The sequence below is a fragment of the Mustelus asterias genome, unplaced genomic scaffold (assembly GCF_964213995.1).
Source record: "Mustelus asterias unplaced genomic scaffold, sMusAst1.hap1.1 HAP1_SCAFFOLD_102, whole genome shotgun sequence".
Classification (NCBI taxonomy): Eukaryota; Metazoa; Chordata; class Chondrichthyes; order Carcharhiniformes; family Triakidae; genus Mustelus; species Mustelus asterias.
Genome location: NW_027590149.1, coordinates 757,243 through 772,768, shown reverse-complemented (window position 1 = coordinate 772,768; position 15,526 = coordinate 757,243). Strand labels below are relative to the sequence as shown.

The window sequence follows — 15,526 nt, the reverse complement described above, 5'->3', positions numbered from 1 at the left end:
ACTCCCCCTCCTCTCTTACCTCCTGTTCTATCTTTCCGATAGCATCTGTACCCTGGAACATTGAGCTGCCAGTCCTGTCCCTCCCTTAGCCATGTTTCAGTAATTGCTATAATATCCCAGTCCCACGTACCCATCAATGCCCTGAGTTCATCTGCCTTGCCCGTCAGGCCTCTTGCATTGAAATAAATGCAGTTTAATCTGGACTTCCCTTGCTGTCTGCCTTGCTTCTGTCTGATCTGTCTGGTACTAGGATTACTGACACTGCCTTTGCTAATTTACGTGCTCTCTTTAACTTCCGTGCTGTCCTCAAACTTCTCTTCTGTCTCCCTACTGCTTTGGATCCCACCCCCCTGCCAACCTCGTTTAAACGCTCTCGAGCTGCTCGAGCAAATCTCCCCGCCAGGATGTTAGTCCCCCTCCAGTTCAAATGTAACCCATCCCTCTTGAACAGATCAGCCCTTCCCCAGAAAAGATCCCAATGATCCAAAAATCTAAATCCCTGCCCCGTGCACCAGCTCTCAAGCCAGTCATTCATCTGCCTAATCCTCCTATTCCTACTCTCACTAGCACGTGGCACCGATAGTAGTCCTGAAATTACTACCTTCGAGGTCCTACACGTTAGCTTTCTGCCTAACTCTCTATATTCACATTTCAGGACCTCATCCCTTTTCCTACCTATGTCGTTGGTACCAATATGTACAACGACCTCTGGCTGCTCACCCTCCCCCTTAAGAATGTCCTGCAATCGCTCAGAGACGTCCTTGACCCTGGCACCAGGGAGGCAACACACCATCCTGGAGTCTCAATTGCGGCCACAGAAACGCCTGTCTGTGCCTCTAACTAGCGAGTCCCCTATTACTACTGCTCGCTTGCTCTTTGCCCGACCCTGTCCCACAGCAGAACCAGCTGTGGTGTCACAGGCCTGGCTACTGCTGGTATCTCCCCCTGACAGGCTATCACTCCCGTAAATCATCTCTACCTCCCCTCCAGCCCGACTATCTCCCACCAGCCCTTGAACAAATCTGACTAAACCTCCCAACTTGGCCTCATCCGTCCCACCCTCTCCTGACCTGACTCAGAAACATGGAAGATAGGAGCAGGAGGAGGCCATTTGGCCCTTTAAGCCGACTCCACCATCCATCACAATCATGGCTGATCGTCCAACTCAAAAGCCTAATCCTGCTTTCTCCCCATAACCTTTGATCCTGTTCGCCCCAAGTGCTATATCCAGCCGCCTCTTGAATACATTCTTGACTATATCTCTGACTTAAACGGATTACTCAAGAACCAACCCCAACCCACTACTCTCCAAAGCTAGAAACCAAACCCAACCCCCGACCACGCAACCAAATCTAACGAGACACCCAACAACATTACCAACTCCCAGCCACCATCCAAACTGCTGATTAACCCTCCAACCCAACACAACACAACTCGACCACCCTCCCGACACCCAGAACTAATCCTTGAACCTCTCCTCAGCTCCCTGACTAACCACTCATCCAGCGACACACCAACCCATTCACTCCCACAATCAACTAACACTTATGGAGCTCCCCGGAGTCACTGTGCTGTAAATAAGGTGTGTGTTCTCTCTTCCCCGACTCTACTCTGCTCTGATGGAGCTCCCCGGGGTCACTGTGCTGTAAATAGGGTGTGTGTTCTCTCTTCCCCGACTCTACTCTGCTGTGATGGAGCTCCCCGGGGTCACTGTGCTGTAAATAAGGTGTGTGCTCTCTCTTCCCCGACTCTATTCTGCTCTGATGGAGCTCCCCGGGGTCACTGTGCTGTAAATAGGGTGTGTGTTCTCTCTTCCCCGACTCTACTCTGCTGTGATGGAGCTCCCCGGGGTCACTGTGCTGTAAATAAGGTGTGTGCTCTCTCTTCCCCGACTCTATTCTGCTCTGATGGAGCTCCCCGGGGTCACTGTGCTGTAAATAGGGTGTGTGCTCGCTCTACCGCGACTCCACTCTGCTCTGATGGAGCTCCCCGGGGTCACTGCTGTAAATAGGGTGTGTGCTCTCTCTTCCCCGACTCTTGTCTGCTCTGATGGAGCTCCCAGGGTCACAGTGCCGAAGATCCTGGGAGAAATATGCAGCAGTTTCAGGTTGGGAGAATTTTTAAACATACCGGCAATCTGCTTACCATTGCTGCTGCTTGGAAGATTCAGGCCCATTTATATTTTAAATCCATTTAAATTTTAATTGTTACACTAAAAATTAACACAAACACTCACCAGATCACCTCCAGACTACTGCAGGTCAGTATGAGGCGGCGGAGAGCAGGGACAGATTGATCTGTGAAGGAGTTTGATCCCAGGGACAGAATCCTCAGTGACTGGTTTGTACGGAGAGCGGAGGCGAGATCCTCAGCACAAGAATCTGTGAGAGCGTTCCTATACAGACTGGAGACCAGAGAGAGGAATAACAGGAATCAGGCTCAATCCCCAGTGTTTTAAATAATACTGTTAATAACAATAATAATGTATTGTATCAGACATTCCAAAAACACAACCTGCATTTCTGTAGAATGAGGAAATACTCAATGCTGAAAATGAAATATAAATAAACTGGAAATGCTCAGCAGGTTAGCTAAATACATGTGAAGAGAGAAACAGGGGTAAAGTTTGAGCTTCCATTGGAACTGGGAACGGGCAGTGAATTGACAGGTTTGAAGTGACAGCGGTGGGTGGCTGGGGAAGAAACAAAGAAAGGACAAACTGGAATTACAGGAGTGATTAAATGATAAAAGTGATGATGGGACAGGACCATAATCACAGGATCACCATGTCCTTACTCGGAGTGGCTCGGGAGGGACATGGGATGGTCAGTGGTTTGGGAATGCAGATTGTGGTGAGGTTGAAGATAATGGCTGCGATTTTACCAGAAGCTCTGAAGTCCCAAACATGGGGATTGGAAATGGCTGGTGTGTCCGTGTGGGCAGGATAGGCAGAGTTATGAAGGTGATATTGTCAGAGGCATTGAGTTTAAAAATTGGCAAGTCATGTTGCAGCTTTATAGAACCTTCGTTCGGCCGCACTTAGAATATAGTGTTCAATTCTGGTGCCACTCTACCAGAAGGATGTGGAGGCTTTGGAGAGGGTACAGAAAAGATTGACCAGGATGTTGCCTGGTATGGAGGGCATTAGCTATGAGGAGAGGTTGGAGAAACTTGGTTTGTTCTCACTGGAGCGACGGAGGTTGAGGGGAGACCTGATAGAAGTCTACAAGATTATGAGGGGCATGGACAGAGTGGATAGTCGGAAGCTTTTTCACAGGGTAGAAGAGTCAATTGCTAGGGGGGGCACAGGTTGAAGGTGCGAGGGGCAAGGTTTAAAGGAGATGTACGAGGCAGATTTTTTACACAGAGTAGTGGGCGCCTGGAACTCGTTGCTGGGGGAGGTAGTAGAAGCAGATATGGTGGTGACGTTTAAGGGGCGTCTTGACAAGTACATGAATAGGATGGGAATGGAGGGATATGGTCCCCGGAAGGGTAGGGGGTATTAGTTAAGTCAGGCAGCATGGTGGGTGCAGTCTTGGAGGGCCGAAGGGCCTGTTCCTGTGCTGTAATTTTCTTTGTTCTTTGTGTTTCTCTCCAATAGAGAGACAATTTGTTACATGTAGCTTCAGGGATACAATTTAATAAACGTGCGGCAATGGGAGGAGATGGGATTCCATGAACCCCACAGCCGGTAAGAGGACCAAACCCTCAGATTTAGCATCATTCTACATCACACTCTAATCACCAAACCAAATGAACTAACCAACTCCACATATACCCAAACAGGCACATTAATATCTGACAGGTTCGGGAAATCCGTGCACTCAGGCAGCACAGGCAGAATCACAGAATTGTGACTGAGCAGGCGGAGGCCATTCGGCCCATTGTGTCTGCACTGACTCTCCGAATGAGCAACTCACTAAGTGTCATCCCCCCACCTTCCCCCCAAAACCCTGTGCATTCCAGAGCTTAACCACTGGCTGCAGGGGAAGGCCGCATTCAGGCAAAGCTGGCACCAGATTTAAAGGCAGCCAGCCGCACTTTTAAAGGCTCAGAAGGGAGCAGTGAGGGAGCCCTGGTTAATGAACAAAGGGCTGAAATGGCAGAAGGCAGATTAAACCCAATTCGCTGACACTACCCTGGAAATTCTCAAGGCTATATCGGTTTGGAGGGAGGTTCTGTTCCCTCAGGAGTGGAGGAGGAGACCTGTCACATCAACCCAAGCAAGTCTGGATAGAAACTGCCGAGGGCCAGAGCAGGCAGCACGTGGCTGCAGTGAGGCAAAAGGATCAATAACCTGATATGTTCTGACAAGGTGAGCGTTAAACTTACAGGCTGATATGTGAATAAGGATGAAAGAGAAATTGTGGAAAGAACATCTCCACCCAGACACTGGCAATGTCCAGACAGCAGCATCAATCTTCAGGAACATGTCAGCCTCTCTGTGAAGGGTTCCGGTCAGTCAGAGATGACTGCTGCACTGCCGACACTGAGTGACCATCCTGGTGGTCCCATGATGGGTAGTCTGGCAGCACCATAGGCTTGTGTGTGTCTTTGATGGGTGAGTAACAATGGAAATTTATGTGCTTGTAGAAGAGGGCACACAGCGTCAGAGAAGGAGCCAAGAGTGACAGTGTCTGGATTGTGTCATCCTTATGCCAATGGAAGATGCAGTGCTGGAGCTGGGAGACCTGGAGGCTGGGTGGGCAATCGCTGATGGTGAGATGGGTTGTGGATCCAGAGAGAGTGAGTGAGTGAATGGATGGGCACAGGAGAGACTCTGCTGCTGAGTCCATAACTTGGAGCTTGTGTGTTCATCATTGGTCACATGGAGCTCTGGGTTAGGAACAGTCAGAAGTTTAACAGCACCAGGTTAAAGTCCAACAGGTTTATTTGGTAGCAAATGCCACTAGCTTTCGGAGCGCTGCCCCTTCGTCAGGTGGAGTGTGGAAATGCTCACAAACAGGGCATACAGAGACACAAACTCAATTTACAGAATAATGACTGGAATGCAGTCTTTACAGATAATCAAGTCTTAAAGGTACAAACAGTGTGAGTGGAGGGAGCATTAAGCACAGGTTAAAGAGATGTGTATTGTCTCCAGACAGGACAGCCAGTGAGATTCTGCAAGTCCAGACAAGCTGTGGGCCATTCGGCCCATCAATCCTTCACTAACAACAATCCCGCCCAGGCCCTATAACAGTAACCCTACATATTAACTCTGCAAATCCCCCTGACATGAAGTGTCAATTTACCATCGCCGCTCAAACTAGCGTGCACATCTTTGGCATGTGGGAGGAAACTGGAGTAACTGAAGGAAACCTGCGCAGACACGGAGAGTACATGCAAACTCCACACAATCTGTCACCCAAGGCCGGAATTGACACGGGTCTCTGGCGCTCTGAGACAGCAGTGCTAACAGCTCTACCACCCTGCCGACCATGATCACCCGTGGTTCGTCCCAATTGCAGTGAATATAGGACGAATAATTTCTGTATTTTTTCATAAGATAAGCCTGGCATGCCATGAAAGACTCAAGCCAACATTTTCTCAAATGTTTATAAAATACGTTCATAAGGTGACCAAAACTATATACGTTACTTCAGCTGTGCTGTGACCACAAACCTATCAGATTTGTGACTGGCGACCTTTGCTCCCAGGCGAATTGTCCCTCATTGCCTTTTCTGTTGATTTGTCAAAGCTGTCGGCTCTTATAATATGAAGTCAGGTGATTGGATCAGGTTGGGGATTCTGAGAGTCAGCACACCCGAAGGTAGAAATTCAATACAGTTTGCAGTTGCCAATGACTGGACCTCAGAGGGTGAACCATAACATTATTCCCCCACTCCCTCAACATAAGGATCTGTGGGACTGACATCCCATTGCTCAGAGATCAGAGAGAGAAGCAACAGGAGTCAGAGGAAAAGCAGTTTTCCTTATTCATAACTGACGCCAATAGTAATGGGCAGTGTTTTTTATACAAATACCAGTGGTGAAATTATATTGTTGAATATTCAGTTATTATAAACACAATCTCACACAGTCTGCTACTTACTACAGTTTCTGTATTTTACAGTCCGGATTCCTCAGAGGCACAGACAGCAGTTTCACTCCGGAATCTCCCAGTTTATTGTGACCCAGATACAGATCTATCAGTGAGCGGTTTGTACTGAGAGCAGAGGCCAGGTCCTCGGCACAAGAATCTGTGAGATCGTTACCAGACAGACTGGAGATCAGAGAGAGAAAAATAACAGGAATCAGGGTAAATCCACAGTGTGTTTAAGAATAAGATCATTAACAATAATAATGTACAGCGCGGGACATTCAATGAGTATTCTAACTGAGTGCAGTTAGACAGAGACACCAGGAGATGGAGACAGTGAGTATTGTAACTGAGTGCAGTTAGACAGGGACACCAGGAGATGGAGACAGTGAGTATTCTAACTGAGTGCAGTTAGACAGAGACACCAGGAGATGGAGACAGTGAGTATTCTAACTGAGTGCAGTTAGACAGAGACACCAGGAGATGGAGACAGTGAGTATTCTAACTGAGTGCAGTTCGACAGAGACACCAGGAGATGGATAGTGAGGGGGTAACTGAGTGCAGTTAGACAGAGACACCAGGAGATGGAGACAGTGAGTATTGTAACTGAGTGCAGTTAGACAGGGACACCAGGAGATGGAGACAGTGAGTATTCTAACTGAGTGCAGTTAGACAGAGACACCAGGAGATGGAGACAGTGAGTATTCTAACTGAGTGCAGTTAGACAGGGACACCAGGAGATGGAGACAGTGAGTATTCTAACTGAGTGCAGTTAGACAGAAGACACCAGGAGATGGAGACAGTGAGTATTCTAACTGAGTGCAGTTAGACAGAGACACCAGGAGATGGAGACAGTGAGGGGGTAACTGAGTGCAGTTAGACAGAGACACCAGGAGATGGAGACAGTGAGTATTCTAACTGAGTGCAGTTAGATTGAGACACCAGGAGATGGAGACAGTGAGTATTCTAACTGAGTGCAGTTAGACAGAGACACCAGGAGATGGAGACAGTGAGGGGGGTAACTGAGTGCAGTTAGACAGAGACACCAGGAGATGGAGACAGTGAGTATTCTAACTGAGTGCAGTTAGACAGAGACACCAGGAGATGGAGACAGTGAGTATTCTAACAGTGCAGTTAGACAGGGACACCAGGAGATGGATAGTGAGGGGGTAACTGAGTGCAGTTAGACAGAGACACCAGGAGATGGAGACAGTGAGGGGGTAACTGAGTGCAGTTAGACAGGTACACCAGGAGATGGAGACAGTGAGTATTCTAACTGAGTGCACTTAGACAGGGACACCAGGAGATGGAGACAGTGAGTATTCTAACTGAGTGCAGTTAGACAGGGACACCAGGAGATGGAGACAGTGAGGGGGGTAACTGAGTGCAGTTAGACAGAGACACCAGGAGATGGAGACAGTGAGTATTCTAACTGAGTGCAGTTAGACAGAGACACCAGGAGATGGAGACAGTGAGTATTCTAACAGTGCAGTTAGACAGAGACACCAGGAGATGGAGACAGTGAGGGGGTAACTGAGTGCAGTTAGACAGAGACACCAGGAGATGGAGACAGTGAGGGGGTAACTGAGTGCAGTTAGACAGGGACACCAGGGGATGGAGACAGTGAGGGGGGTAACTGAGTGCAGTTAGACAGAGACACCAGGAGATGGAGACAGTGAGGGGGGTAACTGAGTGCAGTTAGACAGGGACACCAGGAGATGGAGACAGTGAGTATTCTAACTGGGGCTCAGGAATGGAGTGTGTGGTGGGGTTGAAGATGATGCGACAGAAACCTTTCTCACACTGCCAGTGGTTCGGGTCTGGAATTCACAGCCGGGAAGTGTGGTGGAGGTCGGCTGCATCGAAGCAGTCAAAAAGGAATTAGGTGATTTTTTGAAGATAGGCAATGAGCTACGAAAATGGATACGACAAAAAGGCTGGAGAATGACACGAATTTCGAATGTCAATTTGGTGAGCTAGTGCAGACACGATGGGCCAAATGGCCTCATTGTGCTCCGTAAGAATTCTGTGGAGACAGTGGTTGAAAATGTTATCGATATTTCAACTGGAAGTTGGTGATGTTGCCGTGTGGACAGTGTTAGTAGCCACAGTCCTCAATGAAATCTCTCCAATAGAAAGAGACACAATTTGGTACATGTCGCTTCAGGGATACAACTTAGTAAACGTGGGGATATGGGAAGAGTTGGGACTCCATTAACCCCACAGCCAGTACGAGGACCAAACCCTCAACAACAGCGTCATTCTACATCACGCTGGAGACACCGAACCAACTGAACTAACCAACTCCACACAGAGCCAGAACGGGCACAGTAAATGTCTGACAGGTTCGGGAAATTCGTCCACTCAGGCAGCACAGGCAGAATCACAGTATTGTTAGAGAGCAGAAGGAGGCCACTCAGCCCATCGTGTCTGCACTGACTCTCTAAATGAGCAATTCACTAAGTGGCATTCCCCCACCTTCCCCCAAATCCCTGTGCATTCCAGAGCTTAACCACTGGCTGCAGGGGACAGCACAATTCTGGCAATGCTGGCACCAGATTTAAAGGCAGCCAGCAGCGCTTTTAAAGGCTCTGTAGGGAGCAGTGAGGGAGCCCTGGTTAATGAACAAAGGCCTGAAATGGCAGAAGGCAGATTAAACCCAATTCACTGACACTACCCTGGAAATTCTCAAGGCTATTTCCGTTTGGAGGGAGGTTCAGTTCCCTCAGGACTGGAGAAGGATACCTGTCACATCAACCCAAGCAAGTCTGGATAGAAACTGCCAAGGGTCTGAGCAGTGGCTGCAATGAGGCAAAAGATGAATAATCTGATATGTTCTGACAAGGTGAGCGTTAAGCCTACAGGCTGATATGTGAATAAGGATGAAAGAGAAATTGTGGAAAGACCATCTCCACCCAGACACTGGCAATGTCCAGACAGCAGCATCAATCTTCAGGAACATGTCAGCCTCTCTGTGAAGGGTTACATGGAACATAGGACATAGAACAGTACAGCACAGTACAGACCCTTCGGCCCACGATGTTGTGCCGAGCTTTGTCCAAAACCAAGATCAAGCTATCCCACTCCCTATCATTCTAGTGTGCTCCATCTGCCTATCCAATAACCGCTTGAAAGTTCCTAAAGTGTCCGACTTCACTATGACAGCAGGCAGTCCATTCCACACCCCAACCGCTCTCGGAGTAAAGAGTCAGTCAGAGATGGCTGCTGCACTGCCGACACTGAGTGACCATCCTGGTGGTCCCATGATGGGCAGTCTAAATTAGCGTCAGGTTTGTGTGTGTCTTTGATGGGTGAGTAACAATGGAAATTTATGTTCTTGTAGAAGAGGGCACAGAGCGTCAGAGAAGGAGCCAAGAGTGACAGTGTCTGGATTGTGTCATCCTTATGCCAATGGAAGATGCAGTGCTGGAGCTGGGAGACCTGGAGGCTGGGTGGGCAATCGCTGATGGTGAGATGGGTTGTGGATCCAGAGAGAGTGAGTGAGTGAATGGATGGGCACAGGAGAGGCTCTGCTGCTGAATCCAAAACCTGGTGCTTGTGTGTCTTCTATTGGTCACACGGAGCTCTGGGTTAGGAACAGTCTGCAGGACATGTTGGAATGTGTATTACCCTCTAACATTCTTCACTCTCTCACAAATCAACAGCTGCGGTGAGCGGGAGACAGGCGTGTAGCTCTGAAGATGGGGAGGGGTCAGAGGATGGATTGTCACATTATACTCTATAACGTCCGCCAGAGCAGATAATGTCTCTCACGATTAGCAAAGGGGTTACAATCTGGCAGCACAGAGCAGCACACACAAACCCGAGCAGCTGATGAAGGCAGCAATAGCTGAGTTCACTCACACTCTCGAGAGGACAGGTCATTGTCAGCTTCTGGAAGATGAAATGTGACTGGAGTCTTTAACAATGCAGCAGATACTGGAGCTGCAGCGTAGGATACTTTAACATTTGGTGGAGTTTCCAAAGGCTGTGTGTATCCATACACAAAGGATGGAGGAGTCAATCCAGGCCAGCAGTGTTACCATGTCTCAGGTCTGAGCACAAACAGCATCCTCCACAGAGAGATTGGTGACCTTCATGGAGAGTCACATCCAGCCTATCACCCACAGGAAATACACGTGAACCTGCATGTTCTCACCACCTCCATGAGCTCTGTGGAACACGGGCTGTAGGTGGGGTGGGAAAATGTGCCTGGAGTAACTGCCAGGACCTCCCCAGCTGAGCAGGGAGGGTTCAGTTTGCCCTGAATGGATAGAGGAGCGGCTGCCTGCAGTATTCGGGAGCTCCTCTCAGGATGCCCCTGGTGTGGGCAGTGGGTCCCCTTCTGCTCCGACTGTGACACAAGCACCTCACGAAGCTATCATGACAGAGACAACTCCAGCATCTGTGCAGAGGACCCGCAGTTGGCCGGATCCTTCCAGGACTCAGGAATTCCGAGGACAAAGGCCACGGTCATCGAAATTCCCAGAGGAGAGGAGAGAGGTAAGATGCTGCCTGCAGCTCAGCGGAAAGTGCGGGGATGGCGGTGGTTGTCATGGTGGGGTTGCTTCCTTGGGTTTCACAGGATTATACTTTGTTATTACTGGTCACTTTGTTATGTCTGTATTTTGAGTAAATTCAGAGATGGAGCACCACTAAAAAAATGCTTCACCATATTACTGGGTCTTTAACAGTTCACTGGGAATGTGAGATGGGAAATACAGCACTGAATCAGGTCAATACAATTCCAATGCCTTTGTTTCATGTCGTGACGGCTCCAGGGAAATTATAAAACATTCACAGAAACAGCAACAGTGCTGGAGATGGTGAAGATTTATTACACTGAATGGCTGTGTGAGTTAAGGTTCTTGGAAAACATGTCTGCATTACTGAATCTCCATCCTCCCTGACACATATCCCATGTCCCTGGCCTGTGGTCCATGGGGTTCCTCATCATGAAGCATCTGGTCAACATTGTATTGCATCACACTTTCTTCAAAGCTTCTCCACTCTAGATCCAGGTTGTATGGAACACAGCACAACACCTGGACATTTGAGACCCTCGCTGAGTATATTAAATAGTTCCACCAGATCTATCTTTAGAATTCCTCTGGCCTGTGCAATGGTCACACTATTTGTCCTGTCGCAGCTGTTTTTTCTCTCTTCCGTGACTGTGTTTGGGTTACACACAGGCACAATTACCCACCTCTACAGTGGGTAGCGCTTGTCTTTATTAATTCTTTCAAGGGATGATGGTATCACTGGCAATGCCAACACTTGCAGCCCATCCCCAATTGCTTTTGAGAAGGAGGTGGTGAGCCATCTTCTTAAATTCTGCAGAGCATCTGGTACAAAACCGCTAGGAAGGGACATCCGGGATTATGATCCCGCATCAGTGATGGAAAAGCAATATATTCCAAGTCAGAATGGTGCGTGGTTTGGAAAGAAATCTGAAGCTGGTTGGTGTCCCATCCTTCTGATATCCTTGGCCATCTCGGTGATGGATAGTGCCTGTTTGGATGATGCTGGCTCAGGAACCTTGGTGAGCTGCTACATTCCACCTTGTATGTGGTAAAATACTGCCACTGTGCGTCAGTGGTAGAGACAGTCAATGTTTAGTTTGGTGAATGGCCAGCTGATCCAGTGGGCTCATTTTCCATGAATGAGCTTCTTCAGTGTTTTTGAAGCTGCAGACAATCCAGCAAGATGAGCGGATTCCATCACACTGCTGACTTGTGCCTTGGAGATGGTGGGAAAAATTTGGGAGACAGGAGGCGAGTTCCTCCTCTCCGAATTCCCAGACTGTGATCTACCCTTGGAGCCATAGTGTTTACAGTTCAGTGTCTGTTCAATGGTCCCAGTGCGCCCCCACCACTCAGGATGTTGATGGTCGAGGATTCAGCGATGGTGTTGCCATTCAATGTAAAGGGAATATGGTTAGATTCCCGTCTGTTGGAGATGGTCCTTGCCTGGCATTTGTGCAGTGAAACATTACTTGCCATTTATCAGGTTAAGCCTGAAAGTTCTTCAGAGCTTAAGACGCTAGCTCTGTCGAAGAGTCATCCAGATTCGAAGGGTTAGCTGTTCTCTCTCCACAGAAGCTGTCAGACATGCTGAGCCTTTCCACCATTTTCTGTTTTGTTCAGGTCTTGCTGTTTATGGGCATGGACTGCTTCTGTCTCTGAGGAATTGTGAACAGTACTGAGCATTGTGCAATCATTCGTGAGCATCCTCACTACTGACATTATAATGGAAGGCAGGACATTGATAAAGCAATTGAAGGCGGTTGGGATTTGGACATCACCCTCAGGAACTCCTGCAGTGATGTTCATGAGGCACTGGAAGGATGACACTTTTCTGACGCTCAAGAGCAGACTGATGGAGCAGCAATTCATCAGATTGGATTTGCCCTGTTTTTTTCCACATTGTCCGGTAGATCCAGTGTTGTAGCTGTACTGGAACAGCTTGGCTCGGGGAATGGCTAGTTATGGAGCACAATTCTTCAGTACCATTGCTGGGGTACAGCCAGGCTGACAGAGTTTGCAGTATGCAGTGCCTTCAGTCATTTTTTTACCTCACATGCAGTGAATCAAATGGTCATCTGTAATGTTGGGGACCTCAGGAGGAGGCTGAGATTAATCATTCTACTCAGCACTTCTGGCTGAAGATGGCACTGATGCTCTGGGTTCCCTCATCAGTAATGATGGAATTCTTGTGGCATGTTTATAGAATCATAGAATTCCCACAGTGTAGAAGGAGGCCCTTTGGCCCATCGAGTCTTCACCAATTCTTTGAAAGAATATCATATCCAGGCCCTATCTCTGTAACTCCACATATATGGCCCACTAATCCCCGTAACCTACACACCCTGACACCCCGAGGGACAACTTAGCATAGCCAATCAACCGAACCTGCACATCTTTGGACTGTGGGAGAAAATTGGAGCACCCAGAGGAAACCCACACAGACACTGGGAGAATGTGCAAACTCTACACATAAAGTCACCCAAGGCCGGAATTGAACCCTGGTCCCTGGCGCTGTGAGGCAGCAGTGCTGACCACTGTGCCACCGTGTCGCCTAATGTAACCGGCATGTCCAACATTTTGTGGCATGTCTAACACTATTTATGACTGGATATGGCAAGACAGCAGATCTCTGATCTGATCCATTGGTTTTGGTGCGATTGAGCTCGGTCTATCATATGCTGCGTCCGCTCTGTGGTCTGGTGGCCGTGTGCTGGAGCTTCACATCTCATCTTTAGATAAACCCAAGTCTCATTTGGTCGTACATGTAAAGAAAATTAGTCGTAGTAACACAGTACGGGTTGCTGGGGAAAGCCACTGTCAGCTTCCTATAAATGAAAAGGTACAGTTCACCTCTCCTGCCTGTTTCCTGTCACTCAGATAACTTCATATCCAGGCTGCCTTTGTCTCTTTTATTTCATGGTCTCCAACTTTGCTCCCAAGCTTATTTTGTGTCTACTAATAGCGGGTAGTGTTTTTAATAACACGAATACTGATAGCAATGGTATATTTAGTATCATTATTTGTGTTCTTAAAAACAATGTCCATTATTGACAGGGACATCATTCAGACTATTCTGCACTGTGATTACTGCCATTGCCAGCTGAGCTGTGCCTTGAACTGCTGGGCTGTGAGCTCTGGAATTCTCTTCATAACCCTCCCCACCTCCATCTCTGCATTCTCTTTTCAGATGCTCCTTAAGCTCCGTTTAACGTAAATTTGAGAGTGGATCCCTCGGGATAAAACTCATCAGAATTCAATGTAGTTTGTAATCTGCCTCACCGATATACTGCAGTTTTCTACATTTAATCAAACTGAGAAGCCGACAGACATAAACATCTATAATCTGAATGACAAATTAAACTAAATTGAACATGCGACCAGCCATATCTGGGAATTCTATAAACATTTAATTATTTTGTCCATCTTTTTTATTCTCATGAATGGATTTGAGAATAATTATAAATGATTAGTTAATTCTTTCACTCCTGAATCTCGCAGTTTATTGTAACTCAGGTTCAGACACATCACTGACTGGTTTGTACTGAGAGCAGAGGTGAGAATATCTGAGGCTGTTACTCTCCAAACTGGAGATCAGAGAGAGAAAGATTTCAGGAATCAGAGTAAATCCGTGGTGTTTAACACGAATACTGACAGGAATGATGTGGAATGGTTATTAATGACACTATTACTGACACTGATAATAATTTACAGTGTCAGACCATCCACTGATTATTAACACAATCTCACACAGTCTGATACTTACTGCAGTTTCTGTATTTTACATTCTGGATTCCTCAGAGCCGCAGACAATAGTTTCACTCCTGAATCTCCCACTTCATTGCGATACAGACTAAATGGAGGAAGTGAGAAACACATTAAATTCAGATTAATGTTCAGCAGAAAAAATAGCTGGATCTATTTTTGTGTCAGAAACGAGTGGTGACCTGGTTCAAGTTACGATATTATATCTCATCCAAGTTGATCTTTCTCTGCACCCGAGCTATGACTGTAACACTGCATTCTGGACTCTCTCCTTTCCTTCCCTATGTACGGTATGCTTTGGCACTAATAAATGTGACAATATTAAATTAGATAATATCAAACCCTTTCTGTTGAATGGAAAAGGCAAAAGTCAGCATTGAAAAATGATGAACAATTAACTCTTTTACACCTCTCAAAATGTATATTTTGTTTAATTGTCCATGGGATATGGGTGTCGCTGGCTAGACCAGCATTTATTTCCCACTGCTAATGGCCCCTAGAGGAGGTGATGCCCACATCCTGTGAACAAGCAAGTAACGTTTAAACATGTCCCACATTCTGGTCTCATTTCCTGATCATCAGAATTACCCTCCTGAATCTCACTGACCCTGCTAAGTTTCCGGAAATTCAAATCATTTCTGCTGTTACATAAATCCAGGATTTTCTGCGAATTGTACATTTCACAGAGGGTTAAATGATAAAGCTGTGAGAGTGGATCGCTCGGGATTCCCTGTGCTTCTTGACTACTGACATTATAACATCTGTATAATATCTCAGGGTGAGTTAAAGTGTGAAACTGTGCTAACTGTTGCTTTAAGATCCATCCCCTCGATTTGATACAAGGAATGATTAATCTCCCATTAGAAAGCTGAAATGTTTCTGTTTGATTAGTTTATAGGGGAGGGGTGTCTCCCGCTACATTCCACAGTCAACAGGCTCGGCATTTTCTGCAGGTCTGGCTCGTGTTCTATCTCCGGGAATTACCGGGAGTTCCCTCTTCCCGGTAGATCCTCACATAGGAAAAGGATTATCCGAAAATCCTGTTTCATATCACGGACAGTTTGACTAAGATTTTCCAGCAGCAGGTTTCCTCATTCAGGAAATTCTGGTTTCCTCGGCTCAGATGTAAGCTCTGCAGTCCCGCCACATTTAGTTGTGAATAATAGTGGATGATGAAACAACAGAAGGAGGAGGC

The 15,526-nt window shown here is 47.2% G+C and overlaps 1 protein-coding gene across 1 annotated transcript in view; it reads right to left on the bottom strand.

Annotated features, from left to right (window-relative positions):
* LOC144484375 (NACHT, LRR and PYD domains-containing protein 3-like) overlaps positions 1–15,526 on the bottom strand; it is a 172,500-nt gene that overhangs the window by 108,352 nt on the left and 48,622 nt on the right. The window contains exon 8 of the mRNA XM_078202897.1: positions 14,333–14,419. Coding sequence (XP_078059023.1) covers positions 14,333–14,419 — 87 coding nt within the window. The remainder of the gene's footprint in view (positions 1–14,332; positions 14,420–15,526) is intronic.